Here is an 18,790-nt window from a genome sequence, read left to right as displayed (position 1 = left end):
CTACTCCAAGAAATGAGCATTTTAAGGAACGCTAAGCAACTTTGAAGACCAGTTCATGATGAACTCTATCTCAGAGCGCTTGTACTAAAATATTTCAACCTCGTTCATGAAACGTATCACATAATAATTTCAAGCCCTGGAATCCGACCTGTGTCCACCGTACACAAACTTGGTCCGTCCGTCCGCGCCCGGAGTTCTAGGAGACATCTCCTGAACACCCTCCAATCCGTCCGGATCACGTGATCGGGCGACCTCTGCTGCTCTACGCTGTGCTGCTTCACGTCTTGCTTGTCTCACTGACTTCTCATTCACAGACGAGGTACTCTTGCTCAGAGACTGAAGTTTGTTGAGGTTCGGTTTGGGAATCATACCACCTCCTCCAGTGGCGTTGTTCAGGTCTGCCAGAGATGTTGATCTCCCACAAAAACCAGCTGATTGTTGACGGGGTGTCTTTACAGCCCTCCCACTGTGTTTAACAGGCGAACTTGATCGGCTGCAATCTGATACATCAGAATCTTGGATTCTCGAAGAGCTTGTGCTGTTCTTCAACTTGGAGGGGTTCTTAAGTTTTGAAGAACTGGCACTGTTTTTGAGTCGATTAGAGCTGGCACTATTTTTGAGGTGATTAGAACTGGCACTGTTTTTGAGGCGGTTAGCACTGCCATTACCCTGCTGAAGACGCGACGAAGCAGAATTGATTTTAGGACGAGTTTTTGGAGCCATGTTACCATTGTCCTTCTGTGGGACCCTTGAAGTACTCTTACTGGTTCTTATCCCTGAACAAGGTGGCGATTTAACCGGGCTCGGAATCCGGGTGGACCTTCGCTTCTTCTCCTCAGTAGGTTTGGAACCAGGTTTAGAACCTTGTTTCTCAGATTGTAATTTGAGACTAGCTGGTCGGATCTCAGGTTTGGACGATTTGAGACCAGGTGCCGTGGATGGTCTTGTGGATGGTGATGATTTGGCCGAATTTGCGGCCTTTTGAGCTGAATTCGGTCGTTTTTTAATGGCGTTAGTCCTTTTAGCAGCGTTGTTTGAATTATTAGCCGTAGAAAGCGAAGTGTTGGCTCCGTTTGACTCCCGAACAGGAGGTCTTGGAGGAGGAGGTGGTGGTGCAGCGTTTTGTTTACGCTGCACTGTAGGAGGAGGAGGAGGTGCAGCGTTTTGTTTACGCTGCACTGTACTACTCCGGCCATTATCTCTCTGAACTGTGCTAGTTTTCTTGGTAACTGTACTCTGTTTCCTACCACTGCTACTGCTAGCAGTTGAAGTGTGCAAAACTAAACTGGATCTCCTGGACGTGGCCGGGGAGCTCTGTGATCTGGGGAGTATTTGAGTCGTGTGGGCCCTCTCCGTTCTCCGTTTACTGAAAATATAAGGGGTCTTTTAGGGGACTGAATAACTGTCAGTATAAACCCCACAGGCTTCCGATGTTTTCATGAATTTTGGGATGCAGAATCTAATGTTGCTGATCTATGTTGGGATTTATAAACTGTCGTTAAGAATATGAGAATAAAGATGTGTTAGTAACTGCTGGAGTAAGGTGTACAGGCATGACAATGAAAGCTCAGTACAATAATATAATCTCACAAAAAACCCCGCTGAAGATAATTTACAATAATAGATTTTTGGTTCAAGCATTCAGGATTTCAGGCAGGAGGACATAGCAGTGTGTTAATAAACAGTTGTGTTTATTAACATTGTGTTTATAAGCAGTGTGTGTTTAAACATCAAGTGTGGCGTAAGACAGTTCGTTTTCTCTTAATCCATCATATTTTATGAAAAAAATCTTATCTAAAGTATACGGATACTGGAAGTTTTGGAAGTTTTGAAACTTGAGAGAGTTTCAAAGAATCCACATATTTGCTCTACATACACTGCACAGTAAACACAGCACATTGGATAACAGCTAGGCTGATACTTACAGGGTAGCCGAACGGGTTGGGGCTCTCAACTTGGCGATAAAAATGTGTTAATTCCAAGAAAAACCAAGAAAACCGACACCTAAGGTCGATTTCCAAGAAAACCAACGATTAAGTTCTACGGACACGACAGCAGGTGAAAAGGAACATTCGCCTGCAAAATAGGCCTAGTTCAATTTTTAAGCTCTAACTCTAGATCATGCCTTATTATCGATACACATTTTTCAGTCAGACATCAACTGTAAAGTCTTCTGACATGCTGCAGGCGATGCACATTGCAAAACCTCTAAAATCAAAGCTCTGAATCAAGGACGTGCTGTACTTACTTTACTGTTTGCTTGGAACTGTGACTTCATTCGGGCCACAAGCTGGGATGATCTGATCGAGTTCAGTTCCTGTATCTCAGAATCCGACTGAAGGGGGAACAAAGTTAAACATATTGAAAGAGATAAAGATACTTTACAAGTAGTTATGAAACCATGATTGATGAATATTGAAGAGTAGTCTACTCGCCGAGCAAATTTTTAAATGAGCGTTGTTATCCGCTGTAAGAAAATTTAAAGCAGCATGGCACATTCCTGTTTAGCAGAATTTGAGAATTAGCATTCCGCAAACTTTTTCCCTAAACATAACAATCAAAGCTTGCAAGCTCAAACGCTTCTATAATTTTATATTGAGCATTGGGTAAAGCCATTGCTTTCTTTGACATTACATTTTTGGTGAGTTTTTTCAGTTACCATGCAGCTACTATCAATAATTATTGGCCATGCATGATGCATGAAGTGAAACATTCATGAAGATATGTGGAACGTTCATGAAATATCATGAACATCCAAGAAATATCAGTTAATATTGTGAAGGAAGCATGAACATCACAAGCACATTGCACTTCACAGCTCATTCACACCTACCTCTATTTTCCCTAATTTACGTTTAGAGGTTCTCTGAAACGGGATCTCTGTCAAATATAAAACTCGGGGATAAATTCAAAACAGGCAGATGGCGAACATGATCCCTATTAAATAACGAGATAATTAAATGGTTACTTACATCATTTCTACTACCAGAACTAGATTGAGCAGCACTGAGATAAGCAGATCTTCTATCAGCAGCGAGCCCCTCGATGGGTTTTGGTCCTGCTTAAGAAGAATCATTATTAAGCTTTTTTTAGGAGGAGATTTTAATGAATAACACAGTGCCTGACCTTAAATGAAATATCCTGGGTTCCATGTTCCAAGTTTAAACCAAATAAGCTAAAACAAATGCCTAAAAATATAAACGTTACATTTTCTATGTAAGTTAAATATGTGGTAGCACCAATTTAAAAGTTATCATCATAATACCTTTGCTTCTGTTGATGGGAGAGTCAGTAGCCACAGACTTGGTGGGTGTTCCCACAGACTTCCTTGGAGGTGTTGCGGATTCTACTGCTGTTAAACTTAACGGTATACCCTTGAAGAAGGGGTTCTCTTCCTGGTTAAACGAAGCAGTTCTAGTCCGGAGAGTTGCTTTCTTAACGGTCGCAGATTGGGCTACATTGCCAGGTACTGGTTTTGTGGTGTTGCTTGACTTGGGTTCTGCCTTGTTCGACCCTGATCTACTTCTGTGCGACTGAACGGAGCTTGCAGAATCAGATTTCTTGACAACCGGAGATCCGGACGTAGTTCTATTAGCTGAGGGTTTCTGGAGACCGGAGGATTTGGTCTTGTTACCAGAAGACTTGCTTCCACTGCTAGTTGTACTCTCACTCTCACTGTCACTGTCACTTTTACCACCCCTCCGAGCAGCTCGTCTGTGCATTCTGTTCCTAGTTAGGGTTCGAGGAGAGTCTGTCCCCGTCACCGGCTTCATCACTATCTCTTTGTCATCATCCGGAGGTCCTCTCGAATAAGGGACGATCCTTTGTACACAGTGTTGTCCCGAGTCAATGTAGTGTCCTTAGTTAACGTGGTGTCCTTGTCCTTAGTTAAGGTCTTATCGTCCAGTTCCTTGCTAGAGGTGGTCTTGACAGATCTACCAGAATATTTGGGAGAAGACGCTTTGTCTTTAGTGGAGAGACTCGACATCTTCTGCACGACTTCGTCCTCTTCAGGATTTGGTGTCCTGCATCTACTGGATTGTGCGTCGTAAAGACCCATGAGATGATCTGTTAAAGAAGCGTCCATCTCAATCGGGGATACCTGCTCAGTTTCTGCCTTGATCGTCTTCTTGTGCTTGTCCGCCATTCGTTTGATCTTGTCGACTCTGGCAGCAGTTGCTTCGGAGTCAGAGGCTGCCTCTGAATCAGAAGAGTGAGGAGAAAAATTTGGGATGGTTTTTTGAGATCCTTTTCTATCATGTAACTGTTGCGCTTGGTTGTATTAGTTCCAGAGATATTGCATCCTTTCGTGAATCTAACTATCATCTCATCGTTATCTGACAAATCTAAAGCTTCTTGATCCTTGCACTTTTTGTTATATTTTTTATCATTGAGGTTAGTTTTCATAGTATTACCACTCTTCTTGTTATCTGTGGGCGTGAACACCTCATTCTTCTTGTTATCTGTGGGCGAGAACACCTCATTGCTTCCGTTACTCTGTTTCGGAGAGACGACCTGGTGTCTGGAGCTATCCAGAGCGCTGAACAGGTTCGCTCCCTCGCAGTCCGGATGGTTGTTGGAGTCTGGGGATAACATGTCGTAACGGGCTTGCGATTTAGCTAAGTCCTGAGCGATTAGGGATTTGATGTCTCGCTTTACCGGTCCAGCCTTGTCTTTCGTCTCCTGAGAATTCAGAAAAGGTAACAAACGTATAGATAAACAGCGTGATGTTATGGTATCGGAGAAAGTCATAATATTTCGATCCAAATTGAAAAAATGTGTATAAAAAGAAATGAGTCATCATCTCTAATGACATTATTCGAGTCCGATTGGATCAGCCAATCACGAGCTACATCGTGGAAAGAGCGAGAAAATACTCTGCTTAGCCTCAAAGAAGGTTGTCATACGTTGTATGACCCGCGGCTCCCCCTGTATCGTAGAAACTCTACCATAGTGAAACGACCGTGGGGGTCACGACGTGATACAAAAAGAAGGGAGGTGATAGGAGCGAGAAACTAAAGAAACTAGTTATTCAATGCCTTCCTGTTCCCCCGATGAATAATCTGAATCTAGTTATAATAAATTTCAGGGGACAAAATGGTTATTTTACTGATCTCCCAAAAAATACATAATTCCTACCTGTAGATGGGAAATTCGTGCAAGACAAGGTTTGGGCGATTCCTCTCCGCCCCCAGATTTGCTTATATTGCCGTCAGGGAGGATTTTGCTGTTCCTTTTAATAATATCAGAGGGGTTCATATCGGTGTCTGGCACGGGCCAGGTCTCCAGTTTAGCGGCAATGGCTGGTGACATACGACGGTGGAAGTTGCGGACTGGAGCAGTGTTGGAATTTGCTAGTTTTTCTTGCTGCTTCCACCTGGATGGTTACTTTTTAGAGCCAGTGAATGAAAAATATTATTACATTTCATTCAGATAAACAACCACAATGATTCATTATCATCAAAATCTCGAAACATAAGTGCTTACTTTCATACAGCGAGATGCATTCATTAATTATATAGATTGTAACCATGATGATATCTCTCGTTGAAACTATACCTGTCCTTGATAGCCTTGACATCTAGTGAACTATAATCCACAGTGTTCTTGGTGACAGGTGCAGGATCCTCAATTCCACTGTCGTCGTGGATCTGACGGTCTGGTGAGGGGGACGAGTAGGTAAATGTAGACTCGGGAGGCGGGGACTTGAGGGTCGGGGATATTACCTGATTGCAGGGGTCGTTAAAATAAATGAAACTTACAGAAAACTTTATTCACTTACAAATATTACCGTGATACTGTCCTCGATTGAGTATGTTCAGAGAAAATAAGACAAATTAGTTTCTAACTCTAAAAATTAAGTCTAAAGACTCTCACTGTGATTTGATTGGAGTTATCAAGGTCGGGCGTTGGAGGACCACTTTCATCATCCTCATTCTGCTCAAATCCAGGCAGATATACGAAACCTGGAATAAATGGGCATGTTAAGCTAAAAAATGTCTGTTGTAGTAAAAAGTACGAATAGTTGAAATTTCGTGACCAGTGATCGATTTCATTATGACACGTTAAAACCGAAGAGCAGACGCTTCCCTAGACTTACTAGTGTACTTGGAGTTGTGTAAGATATCATTGAATTGGTTAGTTTTGTCCATGCTAGGTATCCCTTCAGCAGAACCTCTCGCATTTGAGGAGTGATATTGTCTTGGTTTTCTAAGACTGATCTTTTTATCTCGTATACCCACGTTGCCTTAGTATCTAATGATGGCGCCTGAGGATGATGATGATATTATGTATAAAGTGAAATTTGTTTTGTTAAGAAATGAAATTTTTTTTGTTAAGAAGTAAAGATCAACAAAGGTCTATTTACACTGACTACAAATCTAGGAGTGTAAAAATTACAGAATAATTTTCATAAAATTCAATCTACCTGAACTACATATTTCGTTCTCTTCTTTGCTTCAAACTTCTCGATCTCAAATTTAACTTCATTCTTATCACCCTCCGTCATCCCTATTTCTGATGGCTGTGAAACAGTATTTGTAAGGAGTGCCATCATCAAATATAACATTTCGTCCGTAAAAAGTAGGATGTAAAATATATAGGATGTAAATATATTGAGACTGCTAAACTTGGTCTTGGAGACTTACCAAAAGATGGGCTTTGTATTGGTATTTTCCGTCTTTCTGTTTGGTAAAAAGTAGTAACTTCTCGAACAGAAATAGGTATCTTCCATCAGTTCCGTTAACTTTGAACCCTTGCTGTAAACAGGACCGTTTTAAAAAACATAAGCAATCAATAACTTAACCATGGACGGACGGCAGCGCACATGGCTGCTGCGCGCGCAACAATTCGTACACTGTTGCATACTTGGGCCAATTTAATGTAATTTCTCATCGGCGCGCAACGTACATGTCAGCGGTTGCTTAAAAGATGTTGAATAGTCCCGCATATTCAAGCGCAAACAACATTGAACATTCCTCCGGCCTGCACCTTAATTAAAACAGTAATTCCTTTATCATTCACTACACAGAGTATCCTGCATTATTATCCACACTAATTCCGACTAGAAGAAGGCTAACCACGTCCTATTGATACTTACACCATCGCCATTGTAAACAAGCTTTTCAAAATACAATGCCCCGCTGGCTGAATTAAAGGTTGTTCAATTATGTCATCCCAATCTTACTATATATGGCATAACGAGCAGTCTACACGAAGTGTCCGCTTACACGACACTAACCGATGGGGGTTGAGTTTGAGTTTTAAAAGTTTCACAATATCATCGATGATCGATTTGGGTTAAGACACTAGAAAGCGACCGATTAAAGCGCTAATCATGAGTATTGAGTATTGAGTAAACAAAGACTCTACAATCATTAGTGGGGCCACAAGTATATATTACAACGATACAAGTCTATAAAATTTCGTATCGGTTCCGCATAATTTTCTAGAAAGTTTCTTCTCCGTAGAACTATTTAATGTTATCATCTAAGACCATTATAGAACAAATAAGAACGAATTTCAAATAAAACTAAACAAAGCAGATTCATCACTGAAACTAACACAGAAACTAACCTCTAGTTTTAGTACTCCAAATTCTAAGAGTGGTTCACCCTGAAATTATTTGAATTAGAGTTCATCATAATGAGAGTTAAAATTGTTAAAATTAGTGCTATATCGCTTAATTGGGAGCCACTTTGTTAAAATTAGAGTCACTTAGTTTAATTGGGAGCTGAATTGTTAAAATTAGAGTTCATTATATACAATAACTGCAGTACTTTAAATCTTCGCTCTAACTTTAAGGACTGTTCCAAACCCGCCTTCAGTATATCATACCCAAAGTGTCTCCTAAATCCACGAACAAATCCAGTTTCAGATTAAAGTTGAAATTATATGCTCAATTGGTCCAAACAATTTCAGTGGTCCGAACAACTCTAGTGATTAAGATCACTGTAATGTTCTGAAGCTGCATAGCCCAACATAGCATGGCTGATGTTAATATTCACAACCACGATATCATCACATGACCAAACCACATGACGAAATAATGTGACGTCACAGAGAACCACATGATGCAATAATGTGACGTCACAGAGAACCACATGACGAGATAATGTGACGTCACAGAGAACCATATGATGAGATAATGTGACGTCACAGAGAACCATATGATGAGATAATGTGACGTCACAGAGAACCATATGACGAAATAATGTGACGTCACAGAGAACCACATGACGGGATAATGTGACGTCACAGAGAACCATATGACGAAATAATGTGACGTCACAGAGAACCATATGACGGGATAATGTGACGTCACAGAGAACCACATGATGAGATAATGTGACGTCACAGAGAACCATATGATGAGATAATGTGACGTCACAGAGAACCACATGACGGGATAATGTGACGTCACAGAGAACCATATGACGAAATAATGTGACGTCACAGAGAACCATATGACGGGATAATGTGACGTCACAGAGAACCATATGATGAGATAATGTGACGTCACAGAGAACCACATGACGGGATAATGTGACGTCACAGAGAAGGAGAGGGAAGCAGGCACGTAGCCAGGGGGGGGGGCTAGGGGGGCGGCAGCCCCCCCCGGAAAAAATCGAACCCCAGAAAAAAGATAAGCCCCCTAGTCCCCATGGTCGCCTGGTAACTGGGCTGTGTTTATGACTGCAGTCAGTCAAAGATTTGAACTGTGGATTAGTAAATATATGTCATTAAATCCAAGCAAACATTCTAGAAGACTTCTATAATTATAGTCAATAGTGTCCCCTAGACCGTAGGAAATGTAAAAATCTTAAGACGATGAGGCCTGAGTAAGTCGTAAATTCTGATTGGAGAATGCAGATTGCTGTTGTGAAGTTACCAAATTTACGTGAGTACTTGATTCTTTTCAATCCCAGTTTATTGCTGTCCTACAAATTTCTTTAATGCCAAATGTCGTCTAAAACACCCTGTTTCGCAAAAAATTCCGGGGGGCTGCGCCCCCCTAGCCCCCGCCAAGGGGCTCCGCCAAGGGGCTCCGCCCCTGGACCCCGCTGGGGGCTGCGCCCCCAGACCCCTGCCACAGCTTGCTCGCTTCGCTCGCTGCGCAGCTTGATTGGATGCGTCGGCTCGCTTCGCTCGCCGACAGCCCCCCTCAAAGAAAAATCCTGGCTACGTCCCTGGAGGGAAGGGCGGTGAGACTGTAAAGTCACCGTGCTCTATCACTGTCAAGTGCCAGGAGTAACATGATCGCAAATTAAAGCCCTCATTCACAATGACAATGTTATGAATCTGAGACGAATTATCTGAAAGTACTGGCGATCCGTGGCCTTGTTCAATTCACGATGCTGGTTACAGGATTTTAATAACAATTTTGAGGCTTACCCTCCCTGCCCCATACGCGGCAACATATTGTGCTTGCTAGAATGAGCTTATCTCATATTGTCATGGAACTTATCTTCCAATTTATGAAACTAAATAAACATTTAAATTACAAATAACAGAAATTTAAATTACAAATTCCAATAATCCAAGAACTTACCGTCCACCCAAGTATTTCGTGAGATTCAAGCTCCTGTACTCGTTTTACTTTGTTGATGTGGATAGCTACACCCGTTATCTTATCCAGAGCCGCCTGCAACAATTCAGTTAAGATATAGGATTATTTTAATGGCCAGTCGATTATTATGCCCACCCAATCTTAAACTAGATCCCTTATTTTTACCCAGCCCAAATAATGTTATTTGAAAGTGTTGTTGCTATGCACCCTGTTGAATTTGTTCAATGTAAAGCTTTTCTTATCTTAACGCTCGTTTTGTGTTTCTAGAAGTGAGTTTGTGCTTCCCAGCAACATTTGTACTATTAACTGTACAACACGTCCACTCTGATCAAACCAATTATTAAACCCTACATTTTACACGATAAGTACTGAACTGTGACAACAACATTAATATTAGGGAATGTGTGTTCGCCTACAACTTCTTGATTTTCTTAGTAATACATTTATTTCAGGGAATCAAAATTCAACGTGAGGACATAATTATAAAACTCAATGATTCGGTTACCAAACTTTAAACTATGATAACTCTAGTCACGCTTCAGAAAATATCCAGGTGACCAAAATCAGATAATTCGAGGAAAGCGTATCGATTTTCATATTATACTGTCGACCTACGATGATACACTCAAATGTGTGGCCAGCTGCGTAGTCAGTAGCTATGATTGTGCTTCCTGTAGTAGCAACTAGAGAGTACTAGAAAGCAACTATGAAGCTGATCGTGTTATTACATCCTGCTACTTTACACACAACTAACAGATCACTATACATTGTGTACAGATCACTATACATTGTGTACAGATCACTATACATTGTGTACAGATCACTATACATTGTGCACAGATCACTATACATTGTGTACAGATCACTATACATTGAGTTGTGTGTAAACTGCAAATACACACTACACAAGGGTACACACTACTCATTACCAACTTTCAGTCTTGTACACGTGGTCCCAATGTGAGCCTATATTCTAATAGGAGCTTGTTTAAAGAAACTCCTATTTTGGTTGAAGCACTTTTTAATACACAAAAATATGACTTTACTACTTTCTAACATCAAATAATCTACAATAGCGTAGATTTAATGAATATATTATATCGAGCACTGAATAAAATTTGAATTAATTAATTTGTCTATTAATAGATTAATCGTGTCGCGCCGAGGCCGATAAGGTATAATATTAATACTACTCCCAATACAACTATTTAGCGCACTACGATTTAGGGTGTATTTGTTACAACCATGGGAGCACATTTTATAGTTTCTTCCTATTTTATTTGAAATATTCAAGTAATAAATGTGGATACGTTCTGTAAAGGACACAGGTACAGATTACATTAAGGAATTAAAGTTATTTTATTAATATTTTTGCGTGTAAGATCTTGTTACACAATAAAACTGTATTATATAATGGCATGGATATTATAAATATGCATTATGCATCAATATTATAGTGCGGTATACTGTATAGACTTTATCTACATATTTATCTAGTTACTATCCCCATTGAGGCTGATAAGCGTGTGTCCAAATGACGCCCTTATTCATATAACATCGCAGTTACTAATCCAGAATATTATCTTAAAATATCATAATCAATGATAATGAAGCGCAAATCATACAGCTTCATCTAAAAATAGAGTTTGGTGCGAGGAATAAAACTAGACACTGATAGGAAAACTGAATAGAGGGCTGCAAGACTTGTCCACTTCAATTTTGCACAATATTTATCTTCATTCGTTGCCTTTTATTTATCCACTGAGGCTTCGCGTCGTCAAATTTCCGGTGTTTCGTGCCCCAGATCGCTAACTTAGACCCATACCAAATCAGTAGCTTTAAAGTTCAATACGACTGTGTCTGGTGAACGTTACAGTGTCTGGTGTTACAGTGTCTGGTGTTACAGTGTCTGGTGTACGTAACAGTGTCTGGTGTTACAGTGTCTGGTGTTACAGTGTCTGGTGTACGTAACAGTGTCTGGTGTTACAGTGTCTGGTGTAACAGTGTCTGGTGTTACAGTGTCTGGTGTTACAGTGTCTGGTGTACGTAACAGTGTCTGGTGTTACAGTGTCTGGTGTTACAGTGTCTGGTGTACGTAACAGTGTCTGGTGTTACAGTGTCTGGTGTTACAGTGTCTGGTGTACGTAACAGTGGCTGGTGTACGTAACAGTGTCTGGTGTTACAGTGTCTGGTGTTACAGTGTCTGGTGTTACAGTGTCTGGTGTTACAGTGTCTGGTGTTACAGTGTCTGGTGTACGTAATAGTGTCTGGTGTACGTAATAGTGTCTGGTGTACGTAACAGTGTCTGTTGTAACAGTGTCTGTTGTTACAGTGTCTGGTGTTACAGTGTCTGGTGTACGTAATAGTGTCTGGTGTACGTAACAGTGTCTGTTGTAACAGTGTCTGTTGTTACAGTGTCTGGTGTTACAGTGTCTGGTGTTACAGTGTCTGGTGTTACAGTGTCTGGTGTTACAGTGTCTGGTGTACGTAATAGTGTCTGGTGTACGTAATAGTGTCTGGTGTACGTAACAGTGTCTGGTGTTACAGTGTCTGGTGTTACAGTGTCTGGTGTTACAGTGTCTGGTGTTACAGTGTCTGGTGTACGTAATAGTGTCTGGTGTACGTAATAGTGTCTGGTGTACGTAACAGTGTCTGGTGTACGTAACAGTGTCTGTTGTAACAGTGTCTGGTGTTACAGTGTCCGGTGTACGTAACAGTGTCTGGTGTTACAGTGTCTGGTGTAACAGTGTCTGGTGTTACAGTGTCTGGTGTTACAGTGTCTGGTGTATAAAGTACAGGCACCCCATTGGAATCTTGAGCACCTCATAGAACTATAATTTCAACTAATATTTTATACAGTTTTAAAACTTTCCGGAACTTCAATGTTAGAAGTAACTGAAACCGCATAATCACATTCGTCGTATGATTTAAAATTTGTACTTTATTCCAGGAGGGGGTTACTCAAGTTTAACTGATAATAACCATCGGAAAAAGATACCCACCATCCCTATCCACACTCCACAGCCATCACGTGGCAAGAACGAGTGAGGTTTCATTTGCGGTTCAAGTTCAGTAACAAAACTGGTCACTCAATCATTTTCATGAAACATTGGAGAAAATTTAACACGTTTTACCTATTATCAAACAGCCGAAATTACATTTACAAAGAGATCTAATTGTGATGGAGTAGACTGTAAAGCCACAATCAAATGAATCTTTTTATCTAACCTTAAAAACTGATAAAAGTGGTGTGCTACAACCCTAATATTGTTTGATAGGTGTAATGTGTATGTGCTAAGTCTAAGTGTCAAAGAATTTTCCAATATAAAATAAGGTGTTGTACCACTTCGAAAATTATTTTAATTTTTGTATCGCACTTGATTTGAAGAAGAGCTCAGCAAACAGATAAACATGATACAATAATGTTAGTCAACTAAACTTTAAAAATCTCTTTAAAACTGTTCTAAATCTTATTTTATCATCAAATCTCATCTTGAAAATTGACCCAGTCATGATTATTTTCTTAAATGAAAGATCAATCTAAAGCAAGCAAAGCTATGAAAAAACGGGCACCAAAGCTCATATTATGGAACAATAAAACATTTAAAATGATCAACAAGTTTTTCCGGTGATCTCTAGTCCAGTTCATTTAGAGGAGTAAGCTGTCATCCATCTCATCCTGCTCCGCCATGACCTTCTCGATAATGCTAGGGACAGCATACTGCATACAAGACTTACCACAGCCTCCACTCCCACCATCCAGAGACATACTACATTGATTCACGTCGTCATTATCAATAGTAATCCCGGTCACCATGTCCACGCAGCAACAGTAGGAAGTTCCCTGGGAGAGTCTGTCAGGATGGACTGACTCCTGGAGCCAATCGTAGTATTTGCTCCCTAGGAAACAGGTGGGAGCGAAGACGGTCATGTCGGAGCCGAACTTACCCAGACCTCCGACCGCTTCAGCCATCTTGCTGTGTACTTGGACCCACTTGCGGGCACCCTGACAGTCCTTTCTCAGGGAGACAGGCCATGATACACACTGGCCCCAAGTTACTCTGGTAAACTTGGCTGCTTTTGTAGAGGTTATCTTGAACGTCTTGGCTTTGTCTGCTCCGTATTTGGTAGCAACTTTCATTGGCCTTTCCCTCTCGACAATGGCCGTTCCGTGTCGGAATGGTGTCATACGTGTGCCCTCCTGGAGAGCTTGTCCGTTGTAGATCCAGCTCATCATGAAGGTTGGTGTACCTTTAACCAAAGATCAAACTCGGCACCGTCCACACACTGTCCATCGCTAGCTAGATCTCCTGTGAACACGTTTTTTACAACGTCTTCGTCCTGATTCGTATCATCTGTGACTTGGACATGGAATTTTCCTTTAGCGCAGTCGATCGCTAATCCAGATATAAGCTGGCCCTTTTCGGTGTAGTATCCAGCTGCAAGACAGTGATCAATGGTCAGTAATATAGCCTAAATTTGATAGTAGAACAAATTTAAATTTTACTGCATTCAAAAGAAGTTTCGACCAACTGACTATTACTTAAAATTAAAATTAAATTCTTCTCAACAAAATAAACATAATATTATGTACCCTTGATGACAGAATTTTTGGATTCCCAACGAACTTTCCATAAGTTTGGAAATTATTCTGTGCTGTCCTCCAATACTCTATATTCCCAGCCTCGAAAATATTCAGGGAATACTCCTGGACGTCATCAAGAGTGATGTCATCCTCACAGTGAATACTGGTAGTTGGCGTGAAACATACCGCAAGGAGCAGAACCAGCTCCAACATGTCCGGGGGTTAAAACAGCAAGGAACGAGCGTGTACAAGCTATGTAAAGTGTAGAATAACGTTAAAGAAGCTTACAGACTAAAAAGAATCTCGTGTGTAGATTCGGAGCGGGGAGCCGGTAAGCGGCTGATTGAACAGCATAGAACAGTGTACGTTTAGCCACTGGGCTGATTTACAGTACGCGTATATTGATGAAACAATGCGGGGAGTGTAGGGAGAGTTGTTCGATGTGAACTGTATTGTAGTGAGGTGGGTCCCAGGGTTCCCCTGAAAGGTGTAATGTATTCCAGAGCTGTGGATATGCCGCCGCGCCGCGCGCACGTGTATCTGAGTATCTAGAATGTAGTGTCGCACAGAAATCAGACTCTCTGGGTGTGTCTTTAGTCCCACAGCTTAAATACTGTGTTAAAGAGTATGTAACGTGTACTACACCGATCTTTAATCTATCTACAATATATTATGACGTATAATGCGGGACTGTGTGTACATAAAGGGGGGTGATAGCTTGGTCTGTATTAATTGTAGATCACAACACTAGAAGATTTTAATGGCTGATTTTTAGTTATTAACGTGTCACGTGAGTCAACACTCAACAGTGTGTTGATAATAAGGGAATAAGTACAAAATTAACAACAAATTCAAAAGGATTTTTTAGCCATCTTTGTATTTTTCACTCACTGAATTAACTAGGTGGCCTTATAGCTGATGTATTTAGCAGAAGTGGCAGTGTTATAACATACAGTGTAACTCATTATTACAGCACAATATACACGCGCGTGTGTGTGTGTGTGCTGCGTCACGAACATGTGTAAAATAATATAAATAGCTCATGGTTTATCCGATGTCGGCCAGAAAACGGAAGCATAGCTAATTGCCAATGCATCGTAATATATGCAGATTGGTCTACCAAGCTGAGAAAATAAATTACTGCACCGACCGCAGCGGTATTGCACTTATAATTGCATTTTTGTGAGGTTAATAAGACGATCCATCTAAGTTCTGGTTTGGATTTACCGGAGTGGCTATGAAGCCGTCAAGTGGCTTGTTACTGAGCTGCGTGGTTCTAAGCAGTTCCCAGCAGATAGTGTCATCAACGTAATATTTATACAAGTGTTAGATTCGTTAAGTTCAACATTATTTGAAGATATCAACCTTATCAGATAAAGGAGATAACTTCTTACTAAAGAGATGTACACTTACAGTCCTAAACTGTGATAATGGTGAACCCGGGGTTACGTTTTCAGAGTTTCATTTAGATTTCATCTTACTGTTCAGTTACACAACCTATAAATGATGTTGGAAATTAGTATTTAACCACATTTTCTTGGCAGGTATACCTCTATAACGGTAGGTATTAAATAAGATTAACGTAATTATTTTAGCCTCACGACAGCAGTAATTTTGGTGGACTACCTTCTTAATGTTGAACACGAATATAGGATTCTGAACTTAGGCTTTATATCAAATTCATCTGTCATTTGTTCCACAAACCATGATGGTTAAGTTACTAAATTTAATCTGATGAAGTAGATGATGACGTGTAACTGTAAATGTGAGATATTTTTGGCATACATCCTTCCAACAAATTGCATAGCTGTCATGGAAACAGTGGCATTTCAACTTTTATCTGTTATAAATAAGTTTATAACATCAAAAGATGTAATAAGTCCGATTAGCTGTTGCAATTAGCAAAACATCAGATTTAGCACTTAATTGATGGAAGGAAATGACTAGAAGCATATTGGCAGTTGGACATCAGAATTAACAGGAATTAAGTGTGATTAAAATTCGCAAGAATGATTTTTGAATCCCAATATGGAAGGGATTTGAGTGAATATGATTAATACAGGGTGGAATTCATTTATTATGTCGACTTTTCAAACTGTCCGAACGCTGCGATAGAGTCCATTTCAAATAGCACACATTAGATCTATTAATTGAAAATGTCGGGTTTGAAATAGCTGTATCATGTATGTTCAACAATGAAAACAGGTATAAACATCGTAAAGATGAATTGAAGATGTTCAGGGTAAGACTTAAAAGACATGTTCATGTATGATAAACATCTCTAAAATTATTTGCATGTAGATAATAAATAATGTATATTTGATTTTTACAGATAATATATAGTTAATCTCTTTATCATATTAAATCGTAATGACACTATACATTAATACATAGTAGGGTGTACTACTTGCAGTCCCATGATGGTCTGAGTTCCTCCATCCTTTACAGCTTCTTATATAGCTTATAATAGAACCAATACAGTGCTTAACTTTGTATATTTATATAATATATAAATACAATAGAATATGTTATTATCATGTAATATCATGTACTTTCCTTAGGTCTGTAGAGTGTAGATCTTAGCGTAAGTCATTATTTTAACATAGCTTTTTCAAACATTTCATGATGAACAGATCATAGCTCACAGAGCCCCCTTCATTTTAATCGATTCTTCCGTAGAACGATTTATTGCGTCACATTACTTAGAATTTCATGAGTTAGAAAATATAAATAGATCACATACCACGACTTAGTATCTATCTGACTTTGAGATACGATGTGGCCCTAAGTATTGGTAATGCGTCAAATATATTGGCAATATTAGCCAGCGATCTTGTGATTATTCATTTGTGGGGTCCTAGGGGCGCGGGCGTGGCTACGACATTGTCGACATCGACACATTTCCAAAATCAGCGAATGGCACTACCAATTCTTCCTCTCAGAATTCACCACATTGATTATACGGGTCACTGGTTTCATTTAACAACTATAAAATACATCTTACATTTTATATATTTCACTAAACCCACTTTCACGCGTTCCTAATTTAGTCAGAATATGAGACTATTTTCCCTGACCTTTGCACCAGAGAAGGTTGTTTTAATACGTTTAAAAACAAGCACTGTAGTTGTAGGTACATGATAATCTGGTTAAACACACTTTTACACAAAGAAAAAGTACACAGTTGAGCACTCAGTACTAAACGTTTCCTGTCTTGCATATTATAATATACCCAATATACAGGTTTACTAGCAGAACATGTGATATTACTGATAATTGGGGGGAGCTTAGCACCTCCGTGACCTCCATACTTCCACTGAGAGTCAGCACTGGATAGTTACAGTAGGACTGTGTTGAATTGTTAACAAAATATTAACGTTTTTCCGGTAAAAAGAGGTCACTTAAATATTAAAGTTTTTGCGGTTATGTTAACTTATAACTTTGTTATAAGGAAAAGTCTGAATATTTGTTAAGATAAATCCCGGAAAATATAGCGTGTCTGATTTGTCAAACTCAAAGTAGAAGCGCACTTCAGCATCTCACCGTCAGTTATTTTAAAATTCCTCTCGTACAACCCGTACAACCCATTCCCTCACAAAAATCGTTTTAACAGTTAAAACATTAAGAATGTGCTTCTTTAACCGTCAAATTCTATCTGGATAAGTCGTTCAAGTTCTTAACTTTCCATTTTTTGTTCATGATAATAACTGGGAACCAGGAACTTCGACTACAAAAACCATTATCAGAGACGAGGATTTTAACTCAATTTTACGTGTCAGATATCATTATTATCACAGATACTCCTAAGTGAATCAAGCCTTTCTTTTTCTAGCTTACCAAAATAACAAATATAACATACCTCTAAATAACAAATATAACGTACCTCTAAATAACGAATATAACATACCTCTATGTAAAATATAACATACCTCTAAATAACAAATATAACATACCTCTAAATAACAAATATAACATACCTCTAAATAACAAATATAACATACCTCTAAATAACAAATATAACATACCTCTAAATAACAAATATAACATACCTCTAAATAACAAATATAACATACATCTATGTAAAATACAACATACCTCTATGTAAAATATAACATACCTCTAAATAACAAATACAACATACCTCTAAATAACAAATATAACATACCTCTAAATAACAAATATAACATACCTCTAAATAACAAATATAACATACCTCTATGTAAAATATAACATACCTCTAAATAACAAATATAACATACCTCTAAATAACAAATATAACATACCTCTAAATAACAAATATAACATACCTCTATGTAAAATATAACATACCTCTATCATCTATGTAAAATATAACATACCTCTAAATAACAAATATAACATACCTCTATGTAAAATATAACATACCTCTATGTAAAATATAACATACCTCTATGTAAAATACAACATACCTCTAAATAACAAATATAACATACCTCTAAATAACAAATATAACATACCTCTAAATAACAAATATAACATACCTCTAAATAACAAATATAACATACCTCTAAATAACAAATATAACATACCTCTAAATAACAAATATAACATACCTCTATGTAAAATATAACATACCTCTATGTAAAATATAACATACC

At 39.1% G+C, this 18,790-nt stretch overlaps 3 protein-coding genes across 9 annotated transcripts in view; all 3 read right to left on the bottom strand.

Moving 5' to 3' along the window:
• Positions 1-98: 98 nt before the first annotated feature.
• LOC134816520 (serine/arginine repetitive matrix protein 1-like) lies at positions 99-3,773 on the bottom strand. 4 transcript variants are annotated; one of them, XM_063825395.1, is made up of 7 exons: positions 3,266-3,773; positions 2,973-3,061; positions 2,834-2,866; positions 2,249-2,335; positions 1,926-1,954; positions 1,155-1,366; positions 99-1,112 (listed from the first exon to the last, which is right to left on the bottom strand). In XM_063825395.1, the coding sequence occupies exons 1-7, from the start codon at positions 3,771-3,773 to the stop codon at positions 130-132; spliced, it is 1,941 nt and encodes a 646-aa protein (XP_063681465.1). In that variant the 3' UTR covers positions 99-129. The 4 variants fall into 4 exon arrangements, with proteins under 4 accessions (XP_063681465.1, XP_063681462.1, XP_063681463.1 ...); XM_063825392.1 differs by having other exon boundaries at positions 99-1,366; XM_063825393.1 differs by having other exon boundaries at positions 99-1,366; positions 2,973-3,058.
• A 298-nt stretch (positions 3,774-4,071) lies between these two features.
• The window catches only part of LOC134816521 (pleckstrin homology domain-containing family G member 2-like), a 34,060-nt gene continuing 19,341 nt past the window's right edge, over positions 4,072-18,790 (bottom strand). For 2 of the 4 annotated variants that reach the window (XM_063825397.1, XM_063825398.1), the window contains 9 exons: positions 9,551-9,643; positions 7,576-7,614; positions 6,648-6,758; positions 6,428-6,523; positions 6,101-6,268; positions 5,878-5,966; positions 5,560-5,726; positions 5,140-5,377; positions 4,072-4,683 (listed from right to left, as the gene is read on the bottom strand). In XM_063825397.1, the coding sequence (XP_063681467.1) occupies positions 4,072-4,683; positions 5,140-5,377; positions 5,560-5,726; positions 5,878-5,966; positions 6,101-6,152 (1,158 nt within the window). In that variant the 5' untranslated portion in view covers positions 6,153-6,268; positions 6,428-6,523; positions 6,648-6,758; positions 7,576-7,614; positions 9,551-9,643. Of the gene's footprint in view, positions 4,684-5,139; positions 5,378-5,559; positions 5,727-5,877; positions 5,967-6,100; positions 6,269-6,427; positions 6,524-6,647; positions 6,759-7,575; positions 7,615-9,550; positions 9,644-18,790 lie in introns of those variants that run through there. The other 2 variants (XM_063825400.1, XM_063825399.1) reach the window with 2 other exon arrangements.
• Positions 12,963-14,529, bottom strand: LOC134817107 (uncharacterized). The gene is made up of 2 exons (XM_063826213.1): positions 14,163-14,529; positions 12,963-14,007 (listed from the first exon to the last, which is right to left on the bottom strand). The coding sequence occupies exon 2, from the start codon at positions 13,803-13,805 to the stop codon at positions 13,218-13,220; it is 588 nt and encodes a 195-aa protein (XP_063682283.1). The 5' UTR covers positions 13,806-14,007; positions 14,163-14,529; the 3' UTR covers positions 12,963-13,217.

The sequence above is a fragment of the Bolinopsis microptera genome, chromosome 6 (genome assembly GCF_026151205.1).
Source record: "Bolinopsis microptera isolate Bmic1 chromosome 6, MBARI_Bmic_1.0, whole genome shotgun sequence".
Taxonomy (NCBI): domain Eukaryota; kingdom Metazoa; phylum Ctenophora; class Tentaculata; order Lobata; family Bolinopsidae; genus Bolinopsis; species Bolinopsis microptera.
The sequence above is the reverse complement of the archived record's forward strand: the minus strand, read 5'-3'. Positions and strand labels throughout refer to the sequence as shown.